This window comes from Condylostylus longicornis, unplaced genomic scaffold, assembly GCF_029603195.1.
Source record: "Condylostylus longicornis isolate FDR11 unplaced genomic scaffold, ASM2960319v2 ptg000022l, whole genome shotgun sequence".
NCBI lineage: Eukaryota > Metazoa > Arthropoda > Insecta > Diptera > Dolichopodidae > Condylostylus > Condylostylus longicornis.
In genome coordinates, this window is record NW_026577991.1 from 4763957 (window position 1) to 4785940 (window position 21984).

At 24.5% G+C, this 21984-nt stretch overlaps 3 protein-coding genes across 4 annotated transcripts in view; all 3 read left to right on the forward strand.

Annotated features, from left to right (window-relative positions):
• The first annotated feature begins 192 nt into the window (after window positions 1–192).
• Window positions 193–1988, forward strand: LOC129606841 (probable splicing factor, arginine/serine-rich 7). Of its 2 annotated transcripts, none has more exons than XM_055517424.1 (2): window positions 193–1241; window positions 1281–1988. In XM_055517424.1, exons 1-2 carry the CDS (start codon window positions 313–315, stop codon window positions 1810–1812), a joined length of 1461 nt encoding a protein of 486 aa, XP_055373399.1. In that variant the 5' UTR covers window positions 193–312; the 3' UTR covers window positions 1813–1988. The 2 variants fall into 2 exon arrangements, with proteins under 2 accessions (XP_055373399.1, XP_055373400.1); XM_055517425.1 differs by having other exon boundaries at window positions 193–708; window positions 760–1988.
• A 981-nt stretch (window positions 1989–2969) lies between these two features.
• LOC129606846 (probable splicing factor, arginine/serine-rich 7) lies at window positions 2970–4770 on the forward strand. Its single transcript, XM_055517433.1, has 2 exons — window positions 2970–3490; window positions 3542–4770. The coding sequence occupies exons 1-2, from the start codon at window positions 3092–3094 to the stop codon at window positions 4592–4594; spliced, it is 1452 nt and encodes a 483-aa protein (XP_055373408.1). The 5' UTR covers window positions 2970–3091; the 3' UTR covers window positions 4595–4770.
• A 1256-nt stretch (window positions 4771–6026) lies between these two features.
• Window positions 6027–21984, forward strand: part of LOC129606968 (zinc finger TRAF-type-containing protein 1 homolog) — a 37005-nt gene continuing 21047 nt past the window's right edge. The window contains exon 1 of the mRNA XM_055517621.1: window positions 6027–7680. Within this exon, the coding sequence (XP_055373596.1) occupies window positions 6829–7680 (852 nt within the window). The 5' untranslated portion in view covers window positions 6027–6828. The remainder of the gene's footprint in view (window positions 7681–21984) is intronic.

Sequence of the window (21984 nt, forward strand, 5' to 3'; positions counted from 1 at the left end):
AATGCAGTCTTTAAAAATATTTGAAAGCAATTATCTTGACCTTATTCCCATGAAAAAGTACCATTTCTAAGTGCAATTTTTGTACATTGTATACCTGTTCACTATTTTAATTTATCTATTGAAGTAACGAAAAGTGGAAAACATCCCTGCTTGATTTATTTTAAGGGATTTTTATTCTATAAAGGGACTGTCAAAAGTTACAAAAGTGTTTTCAATTAAAAAGGAAATTGTAAATCTCTTAAAATATTAAGAGAAATAAAATTACTAAATTATAAGACAAAAGTAAATTAAAATATTTAAAAAATTATAAAAATGGCTGGTGGTATATCCACTGGTACGAAAGTGGTACAAATTACCAATGTAGCTCCCCAAGCTACAAAAGATCAAATGCAAAGTTTATTTGGAAATATTGGAAAAATTGATGAGATAAGATTATATCCAACTGTACGAGACGTATCATGCCCAGTACAATCACGTATTTGTTATGTAAAATATTTTGAGAGTAGTTGTGTTGCAGTTGCCCAGCACTTAACCAATACTGTATTTATTGATCGCGCACTTATTGTAATACCAGTACAATCAATTCCAGAAGAATATCGTGCTTTGGAAATGTCAAAAAATGGCACTATTGTACCTGGTTTACAAAAAGCTGAAACTAAATTACCGCCAGAAGTGGTTAATCGTCTAGAAGGACAAATACCACAACAGGTAAACGATTTTGTTATAAAAGTGCGTTATAATAGCCATAAAATGTTTAAGGTTGTAATGACTTACGATCCTAAGTTAAAATGGCATAATTTGCCACCATATCCAGCTTTACCAGCATATCTAGATAGTCGTAAAATTGAAGAAATTCGAAGAACAATTTTGGTAGTTGATGTTCGTGATGAATGGCTTCTAGATGATTTAATGGAATATTTTTCTCGTGCAGGTGAAGTAAAATATGCCAGATGGGCTGAAAAGGATGGAAAAACTCATTGCATGATAGAATTCTGTCAACAAAGAAGTGTAATTGAAGCATTAAAATTACAAGGAAGTGAATTCCGAAATGGATATTTAAACATATATCATTCAACAGAAGCCATTGCAAAGCCAGAAGCTAAAAGTAATGAAGCCGCTCAAAAAGAAATTGAAGAAGCGATGACTTTGGTGAAAGAAGCACAAAGCATCATATCAGCAGCTATAGATCCTGTGATTGGAATGTTGGCCAAAGAGAAAAGAAGACACGGATCCCGTTCTAGGTCTAGATCGAGATCCAGATCAAAGCGATCTCGTTCTAGAAGGAAAAGTCGTTCACGATCCAGAGGATCTAGAAGGAAGAGTAGATCACGGTCAAGAACGTCAAGAAGGAAAAGCCGTTCAAGATCGCGCGGATCACGACGCCGTAGTCGTTCAAGATCTAAAGTTTCACGACGAAAGAGTAGATCTAGGTCAAGAGGATCTCGACGTAAGAGCCGTTCAAGGTCTAGAGATCGTCGGCGAAGTTCTCGATCACGTCGTCGGAGTCATTCACGTTCAAGACGTTCAAGATCTCGTGATCGTAAAAAATCGCACCGCAGTAAGGATGAGCGAAAAAGATCACGTTCCCGGAGTAAACGCCATTCATCTTCTCGTGGACGCAGCAGTCATTCGAAAGATAAAAAATCAAGCTCTTCTAAAAGGCGATCTCGTACACCAAAAAGCAGAAAAACTGCTGAAGAATCCATAATACGCGACTATGACGCTGAAGAAAAAATTGGATATAACGATGATAAGAAACGCTCGCCAAGTGTAGAAAAATCTGATAATATGGACATTTCTAATTCACCCTAAATTATTTATTGCATTCTCTTCATATATATATACACGTATAGAATATTTTCCCTACTTTTCATCTTAATAGTTAAGTAGAGGAACAACAATGTAGAAAATATGTTTACTGTGCAATTCAAGTCATTAAACTTCTAAGTTAAAATGTGTTTAATTTGGATTTTTCCAATAAAGTCAAATGTAAACAATTTTTTTTTTTTTATTAAATACTAAAAATATCCCATATTCTAATTATTCACGTTTATCTATTATTTGCAATTACAAATCCGGGGAAGAACTGAGTGCATGTAAGCTTTTTTAACAAATTACCCAAAAAGTTTTTAAAATATCCATTGAAATTCTTTGTCCCAATTTCAATATGAATTACATATGTTTAATAATAAATAATACATGCAATAATATAAATAATTCAATATGCATAGCTATAATAGACTAACATGAGTGAATAATGGCACCTCTATTATTTTCAACCATATGATTACAGCACCTACCTACCCTAATAGTAAAAATAATTATTTACAATACAAATTTGTTTTCGTAATACAAATTTTTTTTTTGATTTTTTGCATTTATTATTTTTCTAAGTATTTAAATTTCTACAGATGATTTTTGTTTTCACCCTTTTGCATGCATTAGAAAAAGAAGGCAATACGGTACGATAATTCTATACTCATGCTATTCTTTTTTGCTTTTACAAGCAGTGCTGTCAAAATGCTAACAAAGTTCAAATATTTTATATTCACAGTAAAAAAGTTAAAAAGTAATCATGTAATCGTTAGTGTGAAAAATGTAACTAAAATGGTTTGCTGTGGAATATTATACATACAGAAATACAAGTATGAAAACAATTGAGGACTGTGAAAAGTCGTTTTACATTGCTACACTCGAACTTGCTAAAACACTTCTATATTGCAATTTTTGTGTTCTAGAAATTCTAATTTCAAGGTTGAAATATCAGGAACAGCACTCTAAGAATATAAAACTGTTGTAGTTTCAAAAAATTATAAAAAACATCAAAGTAAAATTATTGATATTTAATTTTTCGTTTCAGTTATCCTACGTTTTTTCAAAAACTATTAAATCGAACATCCCTGCTTGACTTTTAAACAACATTATATTGTGAATAATTCTGAAATGTCAACGTCAAAAGTCATATAAAAGCGTTTTCTCGTGTAAATTTATCGGCATCAGCCATTTTTCAAGTGGCATGGAAGTATAGATTTAGAAATAAAAATAAAGATATAAATTTATTTAAATTGTAGTATAATAGAAACGTTTAAAAATGGCTGGTGGCGGCACGTCCACTGGTACGAAAGTGGTGCAAATAACCAATATTGCACCGCAAGCTACAAAGGATCAAATGCAAAGTTTGTTTGGAAATATCGGCAAAATTGACGAGATAAGACTATACCCAACTGTACGTGATGTATCGTGTCCGGTGCAATCTCGTATATGCTATGTAAAATATTTTGAAAGTAGTTGTGTTGCAGTTGCCCAGCACTTAACAAATACTGTATTTATTGATCGTGCACTTATTGTAATACCAGTACAATCAATTCCAGAAGAATATCGTGCTTTAGAAATGTCAAAAAACGGCACTATTGTTCCTGGTTTACAAAAAGCCGATTCTAAACTACCACCAGAAGTAGTTAATCGTTTGGAAGGACAAACACCCCAACAGGTAAACAATTTTGCTATAAAAATTCATAATTATAACCGAAAAATATTTCAGGTTGTAATGACATACGATCCCAAATTAGAGGAACATAATTTGCCACCTTATCCAGCTTTACCAGCACATTTAGATAGCCGTAAAATAGAAGAAATACGAAGAACAATTTTGGTTGTTGATGTTCGTGATGAATGGAGACTAGATGATTTAATGGAATATTTTTCTCGTGCGGGTGAAGTAAAATATGCCAGATGGGCTGAAAAGGATGGAAAAACCCATTGTATGATAGAATTCTGTCAGCAAAGAAGTGTAATTGAGGCACTGAAATTACAAGGAAGTGAATTCAGAAGTGGCTATTTAAATATATACCATTCAACAGAAGCCATTGCCAAGCCTGAAGCTAAAAGTAATGAAGCTGCTCAAAAAGAAATTGAAGAAGCCATGACTTTGGTTAAAGAAGCACAAAGCATGATATCAGCAGCTATAGATCCTGTAATTGGAATGCTGGCTAAGGACAAAAGAAGGCATGGATCTCGTTCCAGATCAAGATCAAGGTCTAGGTCAAAACGATCACGTTCTAGAAGAAAAAGTCGTTCAAGGTCCAGAGGTTCAAGAAGAAAAAGTAGATCACGATCGAGGACGTCAAGAAGAAAAAGTCGTTCAAGATCCCGTGGATCACGTCGCCGTAGTCGGTCCAGATCGAAAGGCTCAAGACGAAAAAGTCGATCCAGATCAAGAGGATCTCGACGAAAAAGTCGTTCACGATCAAGAGACCGTAGACGAAGTTCTCGATCACGTCGTCGGAGTCATTCACGTTCAAGACGTTCAAGATCTCGTGATCGTAAAAAATCACATCGCAGTAAAGATGAACGAAGAAGATCACGTTCTCGTAGTAAACGTCGTTCATCATCTCGTGGTCGTAGCAGTCATTCTAAAGATACAAAATCAAGCTCCTCTAGAAGACGATCTCGTACTCCAAAAATGCGAAAAATTGCTGAAGAATCTATAATACGTGACTATGACGCTGAAGAAAAAATTGGATATAACGATGATAAGAAACGCTCACCAAGTGTAGAAAAATCAGATAATATGGACATTTCTAATTCACCATAAATCTAGATTTTATTTTCTTTACATAAAATTTTTCTTTAAAGAATAAAAATATTATTGAATTCTCAAATTTAAAATATAAAAATAAAAAAGTATAGATAAAATGGTTACTTTGTAAGTGATTAAAACTTAAATGAAAATGACGTGTTTAATTCTGATTTTTTCAATAAAGTCAAACACAAAAATCTTGTTTTTATTTATAGTTCATAATAATTTTCATCATATCTTATTTGTTTATTTCTAAACATTTAATATCGTTATGAAAATCAGGGATTTAATCGCTTTGAAAACGTAAATGCTAAAAAAACAATTGCAATATTGCATTAACTTTGAATTTCATCATATCACTAAAAGAAATCAAAGAAACGATTCGAAACGTTTTCAATAAAAAATGAAGATAATCATTTCTAATAAATTTTAAATTAAAATTAAGCAATTAGTTTAATTAAGGATGTAATGAGCAACCTGTATGACTCACACAACTTATAAATTCTTAAATTCCATTAAATTTTGTGTAAATTATAATTATGTACACTTTATCGTATGTATGCTAAAAATATAAAATACATATATACATACATATATACATAAAGTACATACATAAGCAATTTTCGATAATTCAGTTCTTAACTAGGTTCTTCAGTTCTTAAGTAGGTACACCTGTTATATTCAAATATTTCTGTTGTATTTGAATACAACAGCTGTACCTATTTAAATTTCCTAAAGGAATTTAAAAAGGAAGCTACTGCTAATATTATAAATTAGAAGAGGAGCATAATAGAGAAATGTTGAATATTAAAGAATTACTCAAGTATGTTACAAATTTGTCAAAGTAAAATATTGCAGATTTATTCAATTTCTGCAGATTGTAAGCAATTATAAGAAATAGATGACATTAGAGCATCTCTTAATTATCGTAAATCCCTATTAATACGTAATTCTTTTTTGATACCTTAATAATACCTATGACATTCAATTCACTACCATTTTTGTCTTAAATTGCTTTGAGGCTAAATTTTAATATAGTTTACAGCTCTATTTCTTTGCTTTCGCTAAAATGTAGTAAAAAGTTAATGTCAAAAAATGGTGCTTTTATATAACAGTATATCTTACTTTGTCTAACAACCTAAAATATTAATATAAAAAAATTCAAAACAATGCCAAAGATATACTATCTTTTTCTTACCTAGACAATTCATTCGAAACGTAAACATTGAAATTTGGCAATGCTTTTTACTAACGTTTCCCTTCATCATATGTGTATATACAATTTTACAACAATAATAACACTGTTTACATTTTCTTTGTTCTTTGTTGTTTAGTATATTTTTTTTTCAAATGTTTTTCTTTGTTTTTTTTATAAATTTTTTTTCCCTAGGAGCTTTGCCATTTCTTACATATGATTTTTATTTTCATTCTCTCGTTTTGTGTTGGAAAGAGTAGACGTCAAATAAGTTTTGTTATTCTCAATATTTTTAATATTCTGTCAAAAAAAAAAAGAAAATTTTAAATTAGAAAAAAAAAGAAGATAAAAAAATTATTTGAAATTTTTTATTTTTTATTGCAAATATTAAAAAAATCAATATTAATAATTAATTTAAATTAAAAAAAATAAACAATATTGTGTAATTTGAGTAAGCCAAGAAGAAATTAAAGTAGGAAGCCCAGAATTAGAGAAGAAAAAATAAAAATTCTTTGTTCCATCAAAAATTTGATTTTTTTTTATGTGTTTTAAGTAGGTACCTGCCTACCTAGTTGGGGAATTTTTAATATTTTTTTTTTCGTATTCGATAGCAAGGAAATCTTTAAATGTGATTTTAAGAAATCAACTTTTTATTAGAGTGGAACGAAAAATACAAAAAATCAATTTGTCGAAATTAATCTTGATTATTTGAAAAAGAAAAAAAAATTCTTTGCAAATTATTCTTAATTTTTTTTATATTATATTTTGTGTGTGCTTTTTTCTGTGTAATTTAAAAAAAAATTAATTAAGTATATAAGGAAGTGTAATTTTATTCTCCATCCAAATATTTTATACATATATACATATTATATATCTATCTATATATATATATATATACATATATCTTAATATCTGCTATATATACATACATACATACATACTTACATAAATTTTATGTAAATATATATCTATATCAATATATACACATAAATATATATAAAAAGTTTATTGTTCTTGGTGAAAATAGAAAAATAGAAAATAAAAAAAATAAAAAATGGCGGATGTAGAATCATCCTCAAGTTCTTCTGTTGTATCACAACCACCAACATCTACAAGTCATATAAATCCAATAATACCATTAATTGCAGCTGATATACATGTTGAACAAACATCATCAACAACATCATCAACATCAGGATCAGCATCATCAACAAATATTATTAATTCTGTTGTTGTTGGTAATAATAATAATAATAATAATGTTGCAACTGCATCATCATCAACATCAACATTATTATCAACAGCAACATCATCATCACCATCTTCATCTACTGCTGCAACATCAATTATAAATCCAATAAATATAACATCATCAACAACAACAACAACACCAACAATTAATCCACAACAACAACAACAACAGCAAACATTATCATCATCATCTTCGAATATATCGGGTGGTATTGGTGTTGCTACTGTATCTATTGCTGCCAGTAGTATACATAGTCCAATACAAGCTGCAACATCAAGTTCATCGAATATACAAATTGGTATCGGCGGTGGTGATAATAATAATAATAATAATATTATTGGTGGTAATATTATTGTTGGTGGTGGAGGTGGAGGAATAGGAGGAGTTGGAAGTGGTATTATTGGTAGTGGTGTTGGTATTGGAGGAAATAATAATTTATCATCATCAATCAATAATAATAATAATACAACAACAAATAATAATATGTGTCGTAAATTGGGTCATGATGATGAACCAGAAACAAAAAAAATTAAATTAGATCATAATAAAACAGCCAGTTCAAATTCTGGTCAAATTGAAAAATTAGAATCACGTCTTTTATCGGCATTATGTTGTGCTGTTTGCTTGGATTTACCAAAAACTGCAATGTATCAGGTAAGTTTTTTTTTTAATTTCCTTTTTTTTAAATTTTTACCTAAAATAACAAAAATTTTAGATTTTTTTTTTAACATATTGCAAATTATTATTTCTTTCTTTAATTTTTTTTTACTATTATTGAAATAATAAAATTGCAAATTATTTAATAATTGAGTTTAAAATATGAATAAAAAAAAAAGGGTTTGAGTTCTTAAAGGACTGGAGGATTATTTTGAGATTTATTGTGAATTCTTGTTTATTTCGGGGAAGGGGAAAGGGAAATTTTATTTATTTTTTTTTTGAAAGCAAAAATAAGTAAGTATTAAAGTTAAAAAAACAACAAAATGGGAATATCTACCTAACTACCTACAAAAATAAGGCAAAGGAAGAGGAACAATAATAAGCAAATTATCTGGGCAAACAAAAAAGAAATATCCTTGGAGATTTTCATTAAATGAATTTGCGTTTTTTTTTTTTGAAGGAATCTTGAATTTTTTTACTTTTTTATTATAATTTTTAAAAACAGCAAAATTTTAGGGCAAGGAAAATTTACCCTATTCTACCTATCTACCTTATTCTACAAACAAAATTGTCAGCATCAAAATTATCTACTACCTTAAATTTTGATTTTTTTTTTCAGTTTTTTAGGAACAAAATTTATTTTTAAAATTAAAATATTTATAGATACTTGTGTAATGCATTTATAAAAAAAAAGGTAAGAATTCCATAAAAGAGAAACTAGAAAAAAAAAATCGTCGTTTTTTGTATTTGGTTCGCGTCTGTTAAAATTCGAAGAACAAGTTCTTAAAAATTTTAAGTGCTTTTACGTTAACAATTTTATTTTTACGATAATAATTTTTTATTTTCGGTTTAACTTTTGAAAATGCATAGAAAATATGAATGTCGTATTTAAAAAAAAAAACAAAAAGATTTTTCACCGTGATCAAAAAAAAAAATAAGTAAAGGGTGAAAATTAGAACAAGGTAAATTTATTCGGCGAAGTATCTAGGTTAAATAGGTGCATGTAGGTATATACTTACATAAAATATATTTTTGATATAAAACCGTGAAATTTTAAAATCAAAACTTGATTAAATCAAAATTTTTTACCTTTCCGTGGATTAAATAAAAAATAAAATCAAGGTGTGTAACATATTGACATAAAACATATTGCCGCATCTTAGATCAGAACTCCAATAAGTTACTGTTTACGTTGTTATGTACAATAAAATCTAAGATTACGATAAAGTTTGACTACTGGTTGCATATCGGATTGAAACCATCTCAGATTTTACGTTAAAATTAGTTTACGACGAAAATTATAAAAAAAATAAAAATCAGCTGTCCGCTGCTCAAAATTTTCCCTAAAAAAATTAATTGTTACCATTTTACCTTTAAAAAATCGGGCAGTAAGTCTGATGAGAATTTCTATAAGCACAACTTTCATCAGATTTAAATTAAATCGTAGATTTTATCGTATATGTATGTAAATAGTAAGCAACTAGAAAAACAGGTTTTAGAACAAAATTTGAAAATTAATAAATTTTTTTTTATAATTGTTATTATTTTATTTAATCTAAAACCATTTAAAAGAATTAAATTTAATTAAAACAAAATTTATACGAATTCCTGAAAAATTATTAAAATGTAACTTAGGATAATTCTGATATAAGGCGACAATATTATTGATTTCGACAATGATTTTAAACACACATTTTTTTTTTTTGTGAAAAAAAAAGTTTTTCATTTTTTTAAATTAAAATTAATTATGGAAGACGCAAAATACAATTAATAATAAAAACAATTTAAAATATTTTATGTGTTTTGTTTTATACAAAAAAAAAAAGTATTTTGTTTATTTGAATAAGAAAAACATTTGAAAACATTTTTAGACAAAATAAGAAAGAAAACAAAAACAAAATTTAAATATTTTAAAATTAGATTAAAAAAGAAATAGAAAATAATTCAAAAATGTTATGCAAACAAAAACAAAAAATAAATTTATTGTATAAATGTCCTTGACTTAATAGATAAAATAAAATTTATAAAGTATTAATAATGAAAAAATAAAATAATCGCATATTTTATAATATTTATAAACAAAATTTTCATTCATTCATACAGAATCGAGCACGCTTACATGTATGAAACACGCATATATCCGTATTGTACTGTAATTCATTTCCTATTCGCAACATTAAATTTTTTATGTCAAATGTTGTAATAGAAATAACAATGCGACAACATTATCAAAATTTGTGTCATACTCTTTGTATGACATACTGACAAAACTATCAAAAATTTTTGTGCTTATATAAAAAGTTTTGTGTTATTAAGCGAGTTGCAATTAAACGTTACAAATACATAGTATGAAGAATTAAAAAAATTACATTTAGTTTTTATTTCTTAATAAAAATTAAATGTAATTAAATGCCTTAGTCTTTTATATTTAGACAAATATTTATTTTAGACAAATTACATAATATATACAATTCGTATTCAAAATTGTTTTGCTTATATATTTGTTTCAAATGAGCGTGTTCGACTGTATATAAATTTAATTTTATTTATACGATATAAAATTAAAAAAATATATAGATTGGTAGCTTCTCTATAGTTATAGATAGATGTTTTATTATTTGTATACAATAATAAATATTTATGGTTATACAATGTATACAACGTAGGAACGCGACTGATTATTGGCGTTAAACAACACGCGCACAACGAATATGAATTAAGAAAATATTATATTAAGATTTTAAATTAAAATAGACCGTATTTACATGAGACCAAATTGCGTACCATGTATTTCTCCAAACACAATTCAAGTTAGATGCATATAATTAATTAAAATTCGACAAAAATATTAATAAATATTCAAATTAAAATTAATAAGAATTAATAAAAATTAAGTAATAAATATAGAAATATTTAAGTGGTCTGAATGAAATAATTTCTAATTATGTAGCTCCTTGTATAACATACAAGGTATGTATCTGTAACTTCAAAATTGAAGTCATACTTTGTAGTGATAAAAGTTTAAATTTTAAGTCATCGCTACCAACAATTTTATATAAAATTTTTATTTGAGAATAATGTCAGCTATATATTTTACGATATATTACAATAAACGTTATTGGAAACAATATTGAAAAAATTATTTAATAAAAAATTTTTCAATAAACGGAAACAATTCTTTGTACAACTGTTAACAAGTTACGTATCAATATTATATGTACCAATATATTATTTTTACGATTAAATTATTGTTGTATCGTACGATAAATGCTCTCATATAGTAGTAATAGTAAGGTCAAATATAAAGTTTTCTTTGTTTTATTTTTTTTTTTTTTTGGGTAACCCTAAAATATTTCTTTTAACTAATTTAAACAAAAAATGTTATAATAGTGAAATATATAGCTATATTTATGTATATACATATAATTAAGTAATACAACATAATGTTGTTATGTTTAGTTTTGGATACGTATGTATGTGTATATTCATATTTATATGTTAATTAAAAATATGTTATATAATATAACTAAACAAAGTTGTACATAGTTAAATGTGTATGTTTTGTTTGCCCTTTTAATTATAGTTTATATTTTATATAGTTATATTGAGTATTACAAGTGTATATCAATATAAATATAAGCTAATTTTTACTTTGTAAGCTAGATTTTGTCGTATATATATATACATATATACATATGTAGAGTTATAATAAGTTTTAAAAAAAATATGGAAAACAATGGCCTTTTTAGGTAAAAAAAAAATTTCTTTGTTTAGAATTTTAAATAGTTATTTTACAAGTTTATATTGGTAAAAATGAATAATTTAGTTCCTGTACTTGGTAATGAGCAACCTTGTAAACTCAATAGTACTTGGTGTTTAGATAACTTTTTCTTACTTATATTTGTTTAGTCTCATTAAAAATTAAACGATCAAATAACTCTATATAAGTAATCAAATTTAAAAATCTTTTAAAATAAATAAGAAAATTATTTTGATTAATAAAATTAATATTAAAAATTTTGTATGAAATTTGATCTAATGCTTGAAATTTATTAAATTATTTAAAAATTTTCATTTAATATTATCGAAAAAAATATTATTCTTGATAAAATTAAGTAAAGAAGATGACAACGTTTTTGTGTCAGTCTAACTAAGTGTGTCATTTTTCTTTAAGAGGAAATGACACATACGACCAAATTATTTAATTTTTAAAACTCTTCTCTTTTCTATTTGTTTACATTATCTGATAAATATTTCAAAAAAAAAAAAATCTCAAATAATTTTTGTGTTTATTTAATTTATTATTTAAAAATTAATAGATAATTATTAAGAATACTTTGAATAAGAATATTGTGAGTACCCAGAAGGTGAGAATCTAAACTAAATTTCTTAAAAAAATATTAATAAAATTATCAAAGCATAAATGTAAAGACCAGACATTTTGAAAGTCATGACATTTGCAAAATTATTTTTTATTTTCAATGATAATTTCTGTCATTTTATATTTTTTTTTTTTTTACAAAATTAATAAAAAAATATTGATTATAAAATTTTTATCAGTTTAATTTTCTTTTTTCGTTTAATTTTAATCAAATTAATTTCGTGTTAATAAACTCTGAGTAAATTATTTTTTTTTGTGAAAATTAAAAAAAGATTAAAAATTCTATTTGAAACTTTTGAAATTATTGGAGAAAATGGAGGATGTTTTCTTAAATTATGTATATGAAGTAAGAAAATTGTAGTTGTATAATTTTAAATAAATAAATTAAAGAGTAAATTAATTTCAAATCTTAGATTTAATTCTAAAGCAAAATTTGGACTTTTATCTTAACTTCGAAACCAAATATAAGTTGTAATAATTAAATAATATAAAGGCAGAATAAATGAAGTAGGGATCTGAAATTTGAATCATAATTTTTTAAAAAATTTAATCAAACTGTAAGTTCCGTGGATTAAATTTAAATTTAAGATTTAATTTTAATAAAAAAAAATTATTTCTTAATTTTTCTAACTTAATTTAATATTATAACTGTTCACATTATTGTTACCTTAAGTAATTTCAGAAGAATTTGTTTGCCTCCCTTAAAAAATTAAAAAGTACAATAATTTTTTTACTCAAAATGTTTTCTTTTATTGCATAGCTTTAGGGCGAAATAAATATAAAAGGGGATTTTAATGTAGCAAATCGGGGATTTTAATGTAGCACGAGTGTACGGTCTACCTATGTGCTTCGGAAATTTTCGGAAAAAGTTGTTAAAGGAAGTAGAGATGGATATACATTCATGTTTTATTTTAAAAATATCAAAAAAATTTTCTTATCAAATTTTAATTTCCAAAAAAATGTTGTAATTTTTTAATTTTCTATTTTTATTTTTATTAAAATTATTTTTTTTTTTTGGAAATGCTCAATTCTTATGTATTATCTACATTTGTTGTAAGAGAAATGAAAAAAAAAAAAAATATTTTTATATTTCTATTTCTGGTACCCTAAAAATAAAAAAATATTGTTACTTTTTAGTACTGAAAGAAAAAAAAAGAAATATTGTATAACAATAGAACCCACATAATTTCACGTTCCATACAACACACGCATGTACACTTATGAATAATTAAGTATAAAAATTATTCATAATTTTTGGTTTGAAATTTAATTATTTTGTTGTCTTATTGATCCATAATAATATTATAATTCCTCTCTAGTCATTGCATAAAATTTCGGAATTGAACATAAGTACTTATCCAATGGTTTTTTTTTTCTTGCTTTTTATAAAATTACTCGTAGGAGCGTTTTTGCAAAATGATTGATTACTTTATTAAAATTTCATTTTTCTTTGTCGATATTATAAAATTTAATAAAATTTTGGTTGTACCTATTCATTTGTAATCTACATTAGTAAGTAAGAGGAGGTTGCCGTTAAAAAGTTTTATTAAAAATCGAATTGTAATTTAATTTTTTTCAATTTCATTCTCTTGGGTTTACTGCTGGCTAACAGTAATTTCTGCTAGGTGTGATTGTTGGTTAAATTTCATAATTCTGTATTTGCAAATAGTTTTCAGTAACAATTAATTACTAGTTTATGCATAGTTATCTTATTTCACTCTATTTATTACTTATTGCCAATTGACCCTCAATAATCTAATTATTGACCGTCAAAATTGACATTATTTACTCTAATTCCTTTGAGAGAGGGAGACCCTCTATAAAAATTTATATAATAAAGAGACGAATATAAATTTTTTAATTGTTTTTTGATAAGTGTGGAGTTATTAGGGAATGATTTGTACCTGATGTCGTTTTGTCATGTTCACTTCAGAATCTAGAGTTCTGCTTGTAAAATAACACATCTTGTGAGATAGTGTAGATACTTTTTATTAAAAAATAAGTATGTATATATGTAAAAGCATATATTTTCTGAAATTTTCAAAAATTGAATTTAAAATTGAAATTATAAAAATATAAAAATCTAACACTTAGATAACTACTATTTTTTTTTTTGTTTTGTTTATACGATTTTATTTTTGTTCAATTTCATTTGTTTTTTCTTTTCTTTTTTCTTATTTTTTTTTTTATTTAATATATTTTTCAATAATTTTGTAAGCATATTATTTTTTTTTTTTGGCCCTGCGCTTTATAAAAATTCTGAATTTTTTTTTTCCAGCTCTTCAAATTTCACCCATTTTTTTTTGTGTTCGTTCTACGTAATACGACACACAAACTATGATGTGAAATATATACATATGTACATATTTCATACATACGTATGTATATTTAATATGCACATATTCATATACATATATATATATATTCGTATGTATGTATGTATGGAAAAGTTATTTATATTATTTTTTTTTTGAAATAAAAATAAACTGCAGTACGCCGGAAAAAAAAATAAATTCTATTTTGCGATTTTTTTTATTTTGTTTTACTTTTTTTCTCCACATTTTTACGGGAAAGTTATAAACCAAAAAAGAGAAAACAAAACAAAACAAGACGTAAAAATTGAAAATTAAAATATAAAAACAAATACAATAAAAAAATTTTCTATTTTAGCTATTTAGGCCTATTACTGATTACAGAGTCCTCTATGGTACAAAAAAAAATATACTGTGTAGAATGTAGATACTATGTATGTATTTTGTTCTAGTGGATTTACTACAGTGGAAGTAATGACGTTTTTCATATTATTATAGCTCATATATTATAGATATGTGCATACATTCGTACATGTACACGTATATATTATCCGTATAACGGTAATATGAACTTTCTTAAATACTAAAATTTACAACTGAATTGAGTAACTGAATTTGAGATCATTTTTTTCTCTCTTTCTGTCAGTTTTTTTCGTAAGGGCTAGGTACTGCAAAATTATTGACATTTTTTTTTTTTTGGGATAATTTTTTTCTTGTTTTTATTTTTTTATTTTTCCACTTCATGTATTAGAATTCTGCGCATTAATTTATTACAATTTTTTTTTTTTTTTTATTTTACATAGCTATTTTTTTTTTTTTTTTACAAAATGTGTATATACATATGTACCTATGTATAAATATCTGTATAAATTTTCATTTGGATTTTTGTATATATTCATATACATACATATGTATGTATATTTAGGTACATAATGTTTATTTTGTAATTGGTATTAACCCTTACTTTCAAAATAAAAAATTTAAAAAAAAAATTTAAAATTGTTTTGTTTTTAAAATTTAAGTTAGGTATATAAATATGAATATATTTGTATGTATGTATGTATGAATGTATATATAATATGAAAATTATACGATGCATATGTATATAAATACAAAATCAGTACGACATACATACGTATGCTTTTTTATAATTAAAAATTTGAATATTTACCAAACCCAAATAAAATTGAAATACATATGTATGTACTATATATGACTATGTGAAACACATATGTACATACATATGTACACTTATATATCAAATATGTACATATATATGTAATATGTAGATACTAAATATTATAAATATAAAATAAAAATTTTTTATTCGTTGTCAATAATTGATCTGTGAAATTTAAATATTTTGTTTCGATTAACTCCATTAAATCTACATATGTATATATGTACATAATTATATTTTCTTTTTTATATCTATACACACATTATTAAATTCATAATTATTTATGAACCATATGTATACATGTATGTATATGTATACACAATATAATAAACATACTGTTAAAATTTTTTTTTTTCAACAAAAACAACATTAACACTAACAAAATTAATTTAAAATTTTGTATAAAAGAAAATTATTTTAGTTATAATTTCTATTTATATACATATGTATGTGTATAACATAGTACTTATAATAAATATAATAATAATCTCTATGTATCTACATATGCATTTAAATAAAATCTGCATTTAATCTATAAATGCGCAAATTTATAAAAATGCATACCTACCTATTTAGGTACGAGTATAATATAAAAGTTTTTAAAATATATTTTCAAAATAACTTAATTTTTTTTTTTTTAAATTGTTATACTATATCTAATAATATATGTATATGCATATATTATTGAGTCGATAAAATTTAAATTAATTACAAGTATTCAAAGTTTTTTTTTTTTTAAAAAAATGTCATATTATTATATTTTTCTTGCACGTGTTATACACATTAAGGCCAGGTATTAACAACATTTTTTTCCGAAAATGAGCCAAAAATTCTGAAGATCGTATTTTTTTTTTCGTATCAAATTCCGCAAAATGAAATTATGCATTTTTTAAAAAGGTAAATACCTATTAGATATAAACCAGATAATTATATATACATATACAGAATTATGTGTAAATGTTTAATAAATAATATTTAATTTTCGGAACTGAATTGTATACCGTATAACATAAATGTATATGTATGTATATTATGCAGATAATAATGTACATATGTCATGTATATTAATTAACATTAACCCTAATTGAAAACTACTTGTATTTTTGGTTGTTTTCAGAGATAGTGAGTAAATGATTACATATGTATGTAGTTAGTAAGTAAATGGTTCCAGAGAAGGGAAATGCAGTAAAAGTGGAACAAATTCAAAATTATTAAAGTACTCGTACCTACCTAGATTTTATTGTGTAAGAAAACAAACTTTTTTATTTTTACTAAATATGACAATAGAAAATAATATAATTAATATGTTAAATTTTATATACATACATACATACATATTTATATAATGTTTTGTTGTATATATATGGTTGGGTGTACGAGCAAATACACATATATACATACATATACTTCTCATATGTATACTTATTTTATTGCGCAGAATTCAAAATAAAAAAAAAATTGTCTTCTTACATTTTTATTTATTAATTTTTTTTCTTGATTTTCTTTTTAAATATTTTCTTACGTATATAAATTTCTTCGTTTTATTTTTCATTCAATTCGTTATACAAGTTGCTTATACAGATACTCAATTACATACATATGTATATGTTTGTTTAAGTATGTTTTGAAGTAATTTTCTTTGAACGTGTTTGCGTGTGTGTATGAAAGTTTAATAGAAAAAAAATGTTTAATTTTTTTCTTGTGTTTGTTTTAATTTTTTACCTAGTTAAAAAAGAAATTTTTTACATTCTTTTCTTATAATTCTAAAAATTATGAAAGTAAGTTAATGATTAACGTGTATATAATTTTGTTATTTTATGGGACCTACTTTACTTACTACTCTTCTTTTGCACGGTTCATTTTTTAATATTTAATATTTTACAACGGCAATTGAATATAGATAGTACGGTATTAGTTAGGCAGTCATTAGTCAATTAGATAGTCGGTTATTAGCTAATTAATAAACATACGTATGTATGCACACACACTGTATGCATATTTATGAATTCGTGCAATTGTTTGTTATAATTATTATAAATTTAATTGAAATTGCAAATTTTTCATAATTTTACTTTTAAGCCCACATGAATGTACCTACATATGTACATGCACATGTAAGAGGAGGAGAACATTACCCAATAATAGTTATATAATTTATTTACTAAAATTTTCTAATATTAATTTAACAAATTCTAATTTTTAATGAGTAGGAGTATGTCAACGTGACATTTTCCCTTTTATAAATGCAATTAAGTACTACTCGTATTTAATTAATTGAATGACAGCAGAATTCATTGAATTAAATTCTTGTAATATTAAGTGCCAATCTGTTAATAATATGCTCATATATGTATATGTATATATGTAAATATATGTACATACATATATACACATTTACGTAGGTACACATAAAAAAAATTAGAAACATGATGACTATAAGTAATTAACTGCCTGAAATATGAATGAATACATGGATGTTCGATCGGATTAATTGACGCAACGATCTAATTAATTACAAAATAATTATTACATTACCCAGATACATATGTACGTACGTATTTAATGGTAGATAAATTAACTAATTTCTTTCAAATGTTGCTATTAATAAATATTTGGCATATGTTGTATCATACACATAATGTATGTAAATACGTAGGGCTTGGAAAAATAGTTGTGTTTACACGACGATTTTTACATCGATGGCTGGACAAACGTTCAATTCTCCTTCCCAACAAACTTTGTTCAAACACATGTAATATAAAATGTATGTATGTATGTTCATATTTTCTACTTTTATGTTATAATCATACTTATATACCTACATACAGATGTATGCTTACATACATATGTATGTATCTCAGTAGCTATGGACGTACTAATGCCAAAATTTTTGATAAATTTCTAACATCTAATACGATTTCGAAATCAAGACAATATAAAAAATTTTCACATCTACCTATGTGTGACAGTGCAATTAATTTCTCATTATAAGTACATTCATATGTGCTTATATTTGAATTTTAACAAGATTACGTCATTAGTCAATTATTTACATACATAACATGACATTCTTGGTATTTAACAAGGCGTAAATTAATAAATTTTAGAAAAAAAAATGTTAAGAAGCAAACAATAAACATTGAAGAATTTGCAACAACAACAAATATATGGAAAAAAATCTGACAATTTAAAAGAATGAATGAATGAATAAAATTATCGTCATTTTGTCTTTTTGAATTTCATCATATCACAATTAAATTTCATATGGTTTCATATTTCATCATTTTAAAAAGAAAAAAATTTTTTAAATTTCTATTAAAAATGAGAAAAATAAAAGCAAAGAAAAAAATGAAGTTTTAATATCATCTGATCGCTTAAATTCACTATGGATACTGGGGTATTTGGATAGTAGTAATATTAGTTTTGTATTTTAAGTTAACATAATTTTTCCCTTTTTATTAAACTCATACATATATTTACATACACTAACACATCACACAATTATACTGTACAACCTGTCATAGCATAGTGTTACGACGACGCCACGCTACAAATATTTTTGTTTCCCTTTTTTCTTTTGTCAATTTAAAGTTTTTGCGTCGTAGATTTATTCCAGTTTTCAAATGTTTTGTTTACAATATTATTCTTATACCTATAATATATATATACATACATACATATGTATAAGAGCATGTGTGTTTATTTTTTGATGTTATTTATCGATATTACGTAGTAGTTTTTGTTATGATTTTTATAATCTACTAGTTTTTCTCTATTGTAACACTACAAACTACACCACAATACTATATGGAGATTGGAGAGTATTAAAAATATTATAAAAAACGATGTTGCCACTTCTAAAAATCCATCAAAATTCATATTTTTCTTTTTTAACAAATTATTATCAAATATTAAAAATTTTATTAAATTTTGAACAATTTATTTCTTTGTATGCAATACGAAACATTTTCTATTTCAAAACTATATTTTAAGCTGATCTACTTAATTTTTATATTTTAACAAATTTCTAAGCATGTTTTCATACGTAACATGCGTACAATTTATATGTACGCATATCAATATTTATATTATACATTATGCAAATATGCCATATGACGTTCAGAATTTAGGCTAGATTCTATAATTTAAGCTGGATTTTGAAATAAACACATATATAATTGAAATTAATTTATTTAACACGCGAATTTTTATTATTAATTAATTTTATATAATATAATAGATCATAATAATTGTAATACTTTGGTGTAGTAATATAATAATTTTAGAAAACTCCGTCAGATTTAGAATATAATTATAAATATAAAAAGAACAGATAAAATGAATTGTTCACTGTATATACTTTATTTTATTTAAGAATTACGTGTATTTGTGTGTATGCATGTGTATATTATTAAAATATAAATAAAAGAAAAATTTATGTATGATTGTATAGGTTTTATAAAAGTATGTAGAAATATTTTTTTGTTCTGTTTTTTTTTTTTCCTACATATGTTTCTCAGCTGTTCTGCTTTATTGAAATCAAAAACAATAATAGAATTTTATAATAGTATGACTTTTAAGTTTTGTTATACGGTTTTTGTTTTTGTTACTTTTTTTGGTTTGATGAACCAAATGGCATAACAGTATATCGGGCCATGACATTAAATTTTTATGATCTTACTTATTAGTCAATCTTTATTTTTTGCTTTTTTATATTTGATATGAGAGTTTAACTTGAAAAAAATTGTAGAAAAGAATATTTAAAATTTAAAATTTTGTAAGAAATTCATTTGATTTAAAATAGAAAGTAATGATAAGATTAAATTATGTATGCGTAATATTAAAATTAAATATAGTTAGAGGCTATGAACATTATTATATTGCTTTCTAATTTTATTCTCTTCAAAGTAGGGTTAATGACATTTTACAGAGATAATAATCGCTTACATAGAAATTTTTTTGTAATATAGTTTTAAATCTGATTCAGCTTATTTCAGTATGGACTTTCTTCAGTTTAGTACATATTTTTGAAATGGTTTCAAACAATGCTGAATTGCTCAGTTACAATGCTGAGAGTTCTGATTTGAAGGACGTGAATTATTTTTTTTTGTATAGGTATGTGTGTATAGAAATGAAAATTACAAAGTTGTTAAATAAAAATTATTTCAAATTATGATAAAACTAAAAATTCTTCAATTTTTTTTTTGTTTTGTAAAATTTTAACAAAAAAAAAATATTCTAAAAATAATAGTTTAGCCTTGGATTTTATAATTATTATTTATAATACGATTTGTAAGTATATTCAATTCATATATTCACATAGACATATTATAGGGGTACATACAAACATTGAGTATATTATAAATTTTTCTATTTTGAAATGTTCATGAACACAAAAATTATATATGTATGTACATATGTAGGTAGGTATATAAATTCTACATGCATAGATATATTATATGGATAAATAAAAAAATTAAAGAAATTTTTCATTTTATTATTCAAAATTATAATATTAAAAATATGCCGAAAGCAAATTCTATAGACATTTTTAACCTAAATATTATATACTTACATACATAAGTATGATAGCAAAAATTATTGATGTATGTTGGTATATTATTATTAAATTTATATACATACATATGTGCGTATGTATATACATATATATATACGTATTACATAAGACTATACTAAAAATTTGTGAAAATACATACTTAAGGCTGTGTCTTATATCATGAATTCCTCAAATACGTGCATATATACTTATATAACGTTATTAACCTGCATTAATGACATTAGTTTGAGATTTTATAATCCGCATAGATAGGATCCGCATTTTTATGGATCTATCTATGGATATTTATGAAATAAATTTATGCAGGGTCCTGATTATTTAAGCTGAAAAAAAAATAAATTCAAATATGGATGTATGAATTTGCGAAATTACATTCTTTTAAAGAAAATTGTAAGAAGAATATAATAAAAATTCTATAAATAGTTAAAAAAAAATAAATTATTGAACCGATTTATATTTACAAAAATATAATTTGGTTCAATTCTCATTCATGTTTTATTAAATGAAAAACGTGTGCTTGGCTTCTAAATTTTATTTATTAATTTTTCTTTGTTTTACGTTTACAAACACATATACATAAGTATGTATGCATGTGTAAATACTTATATAATTATAATTGGATTAAAATATGATAATATAGCTGGTAATAACAGGAATGGTATTCTCTATATCTATTCAAATTTTATAAGAAAATCTATAAGAACTTTTATTACTCGTATTATTATTATTTAAATGAAAGCAGTCACTAGGTACCAAGGCAAAATGAAATTAAAAAATCGATTGATTTAGGCTTACAATGATTTTTTAAATTTACTAAATAACAAACAACTAGATCAAAAAATTATAATAA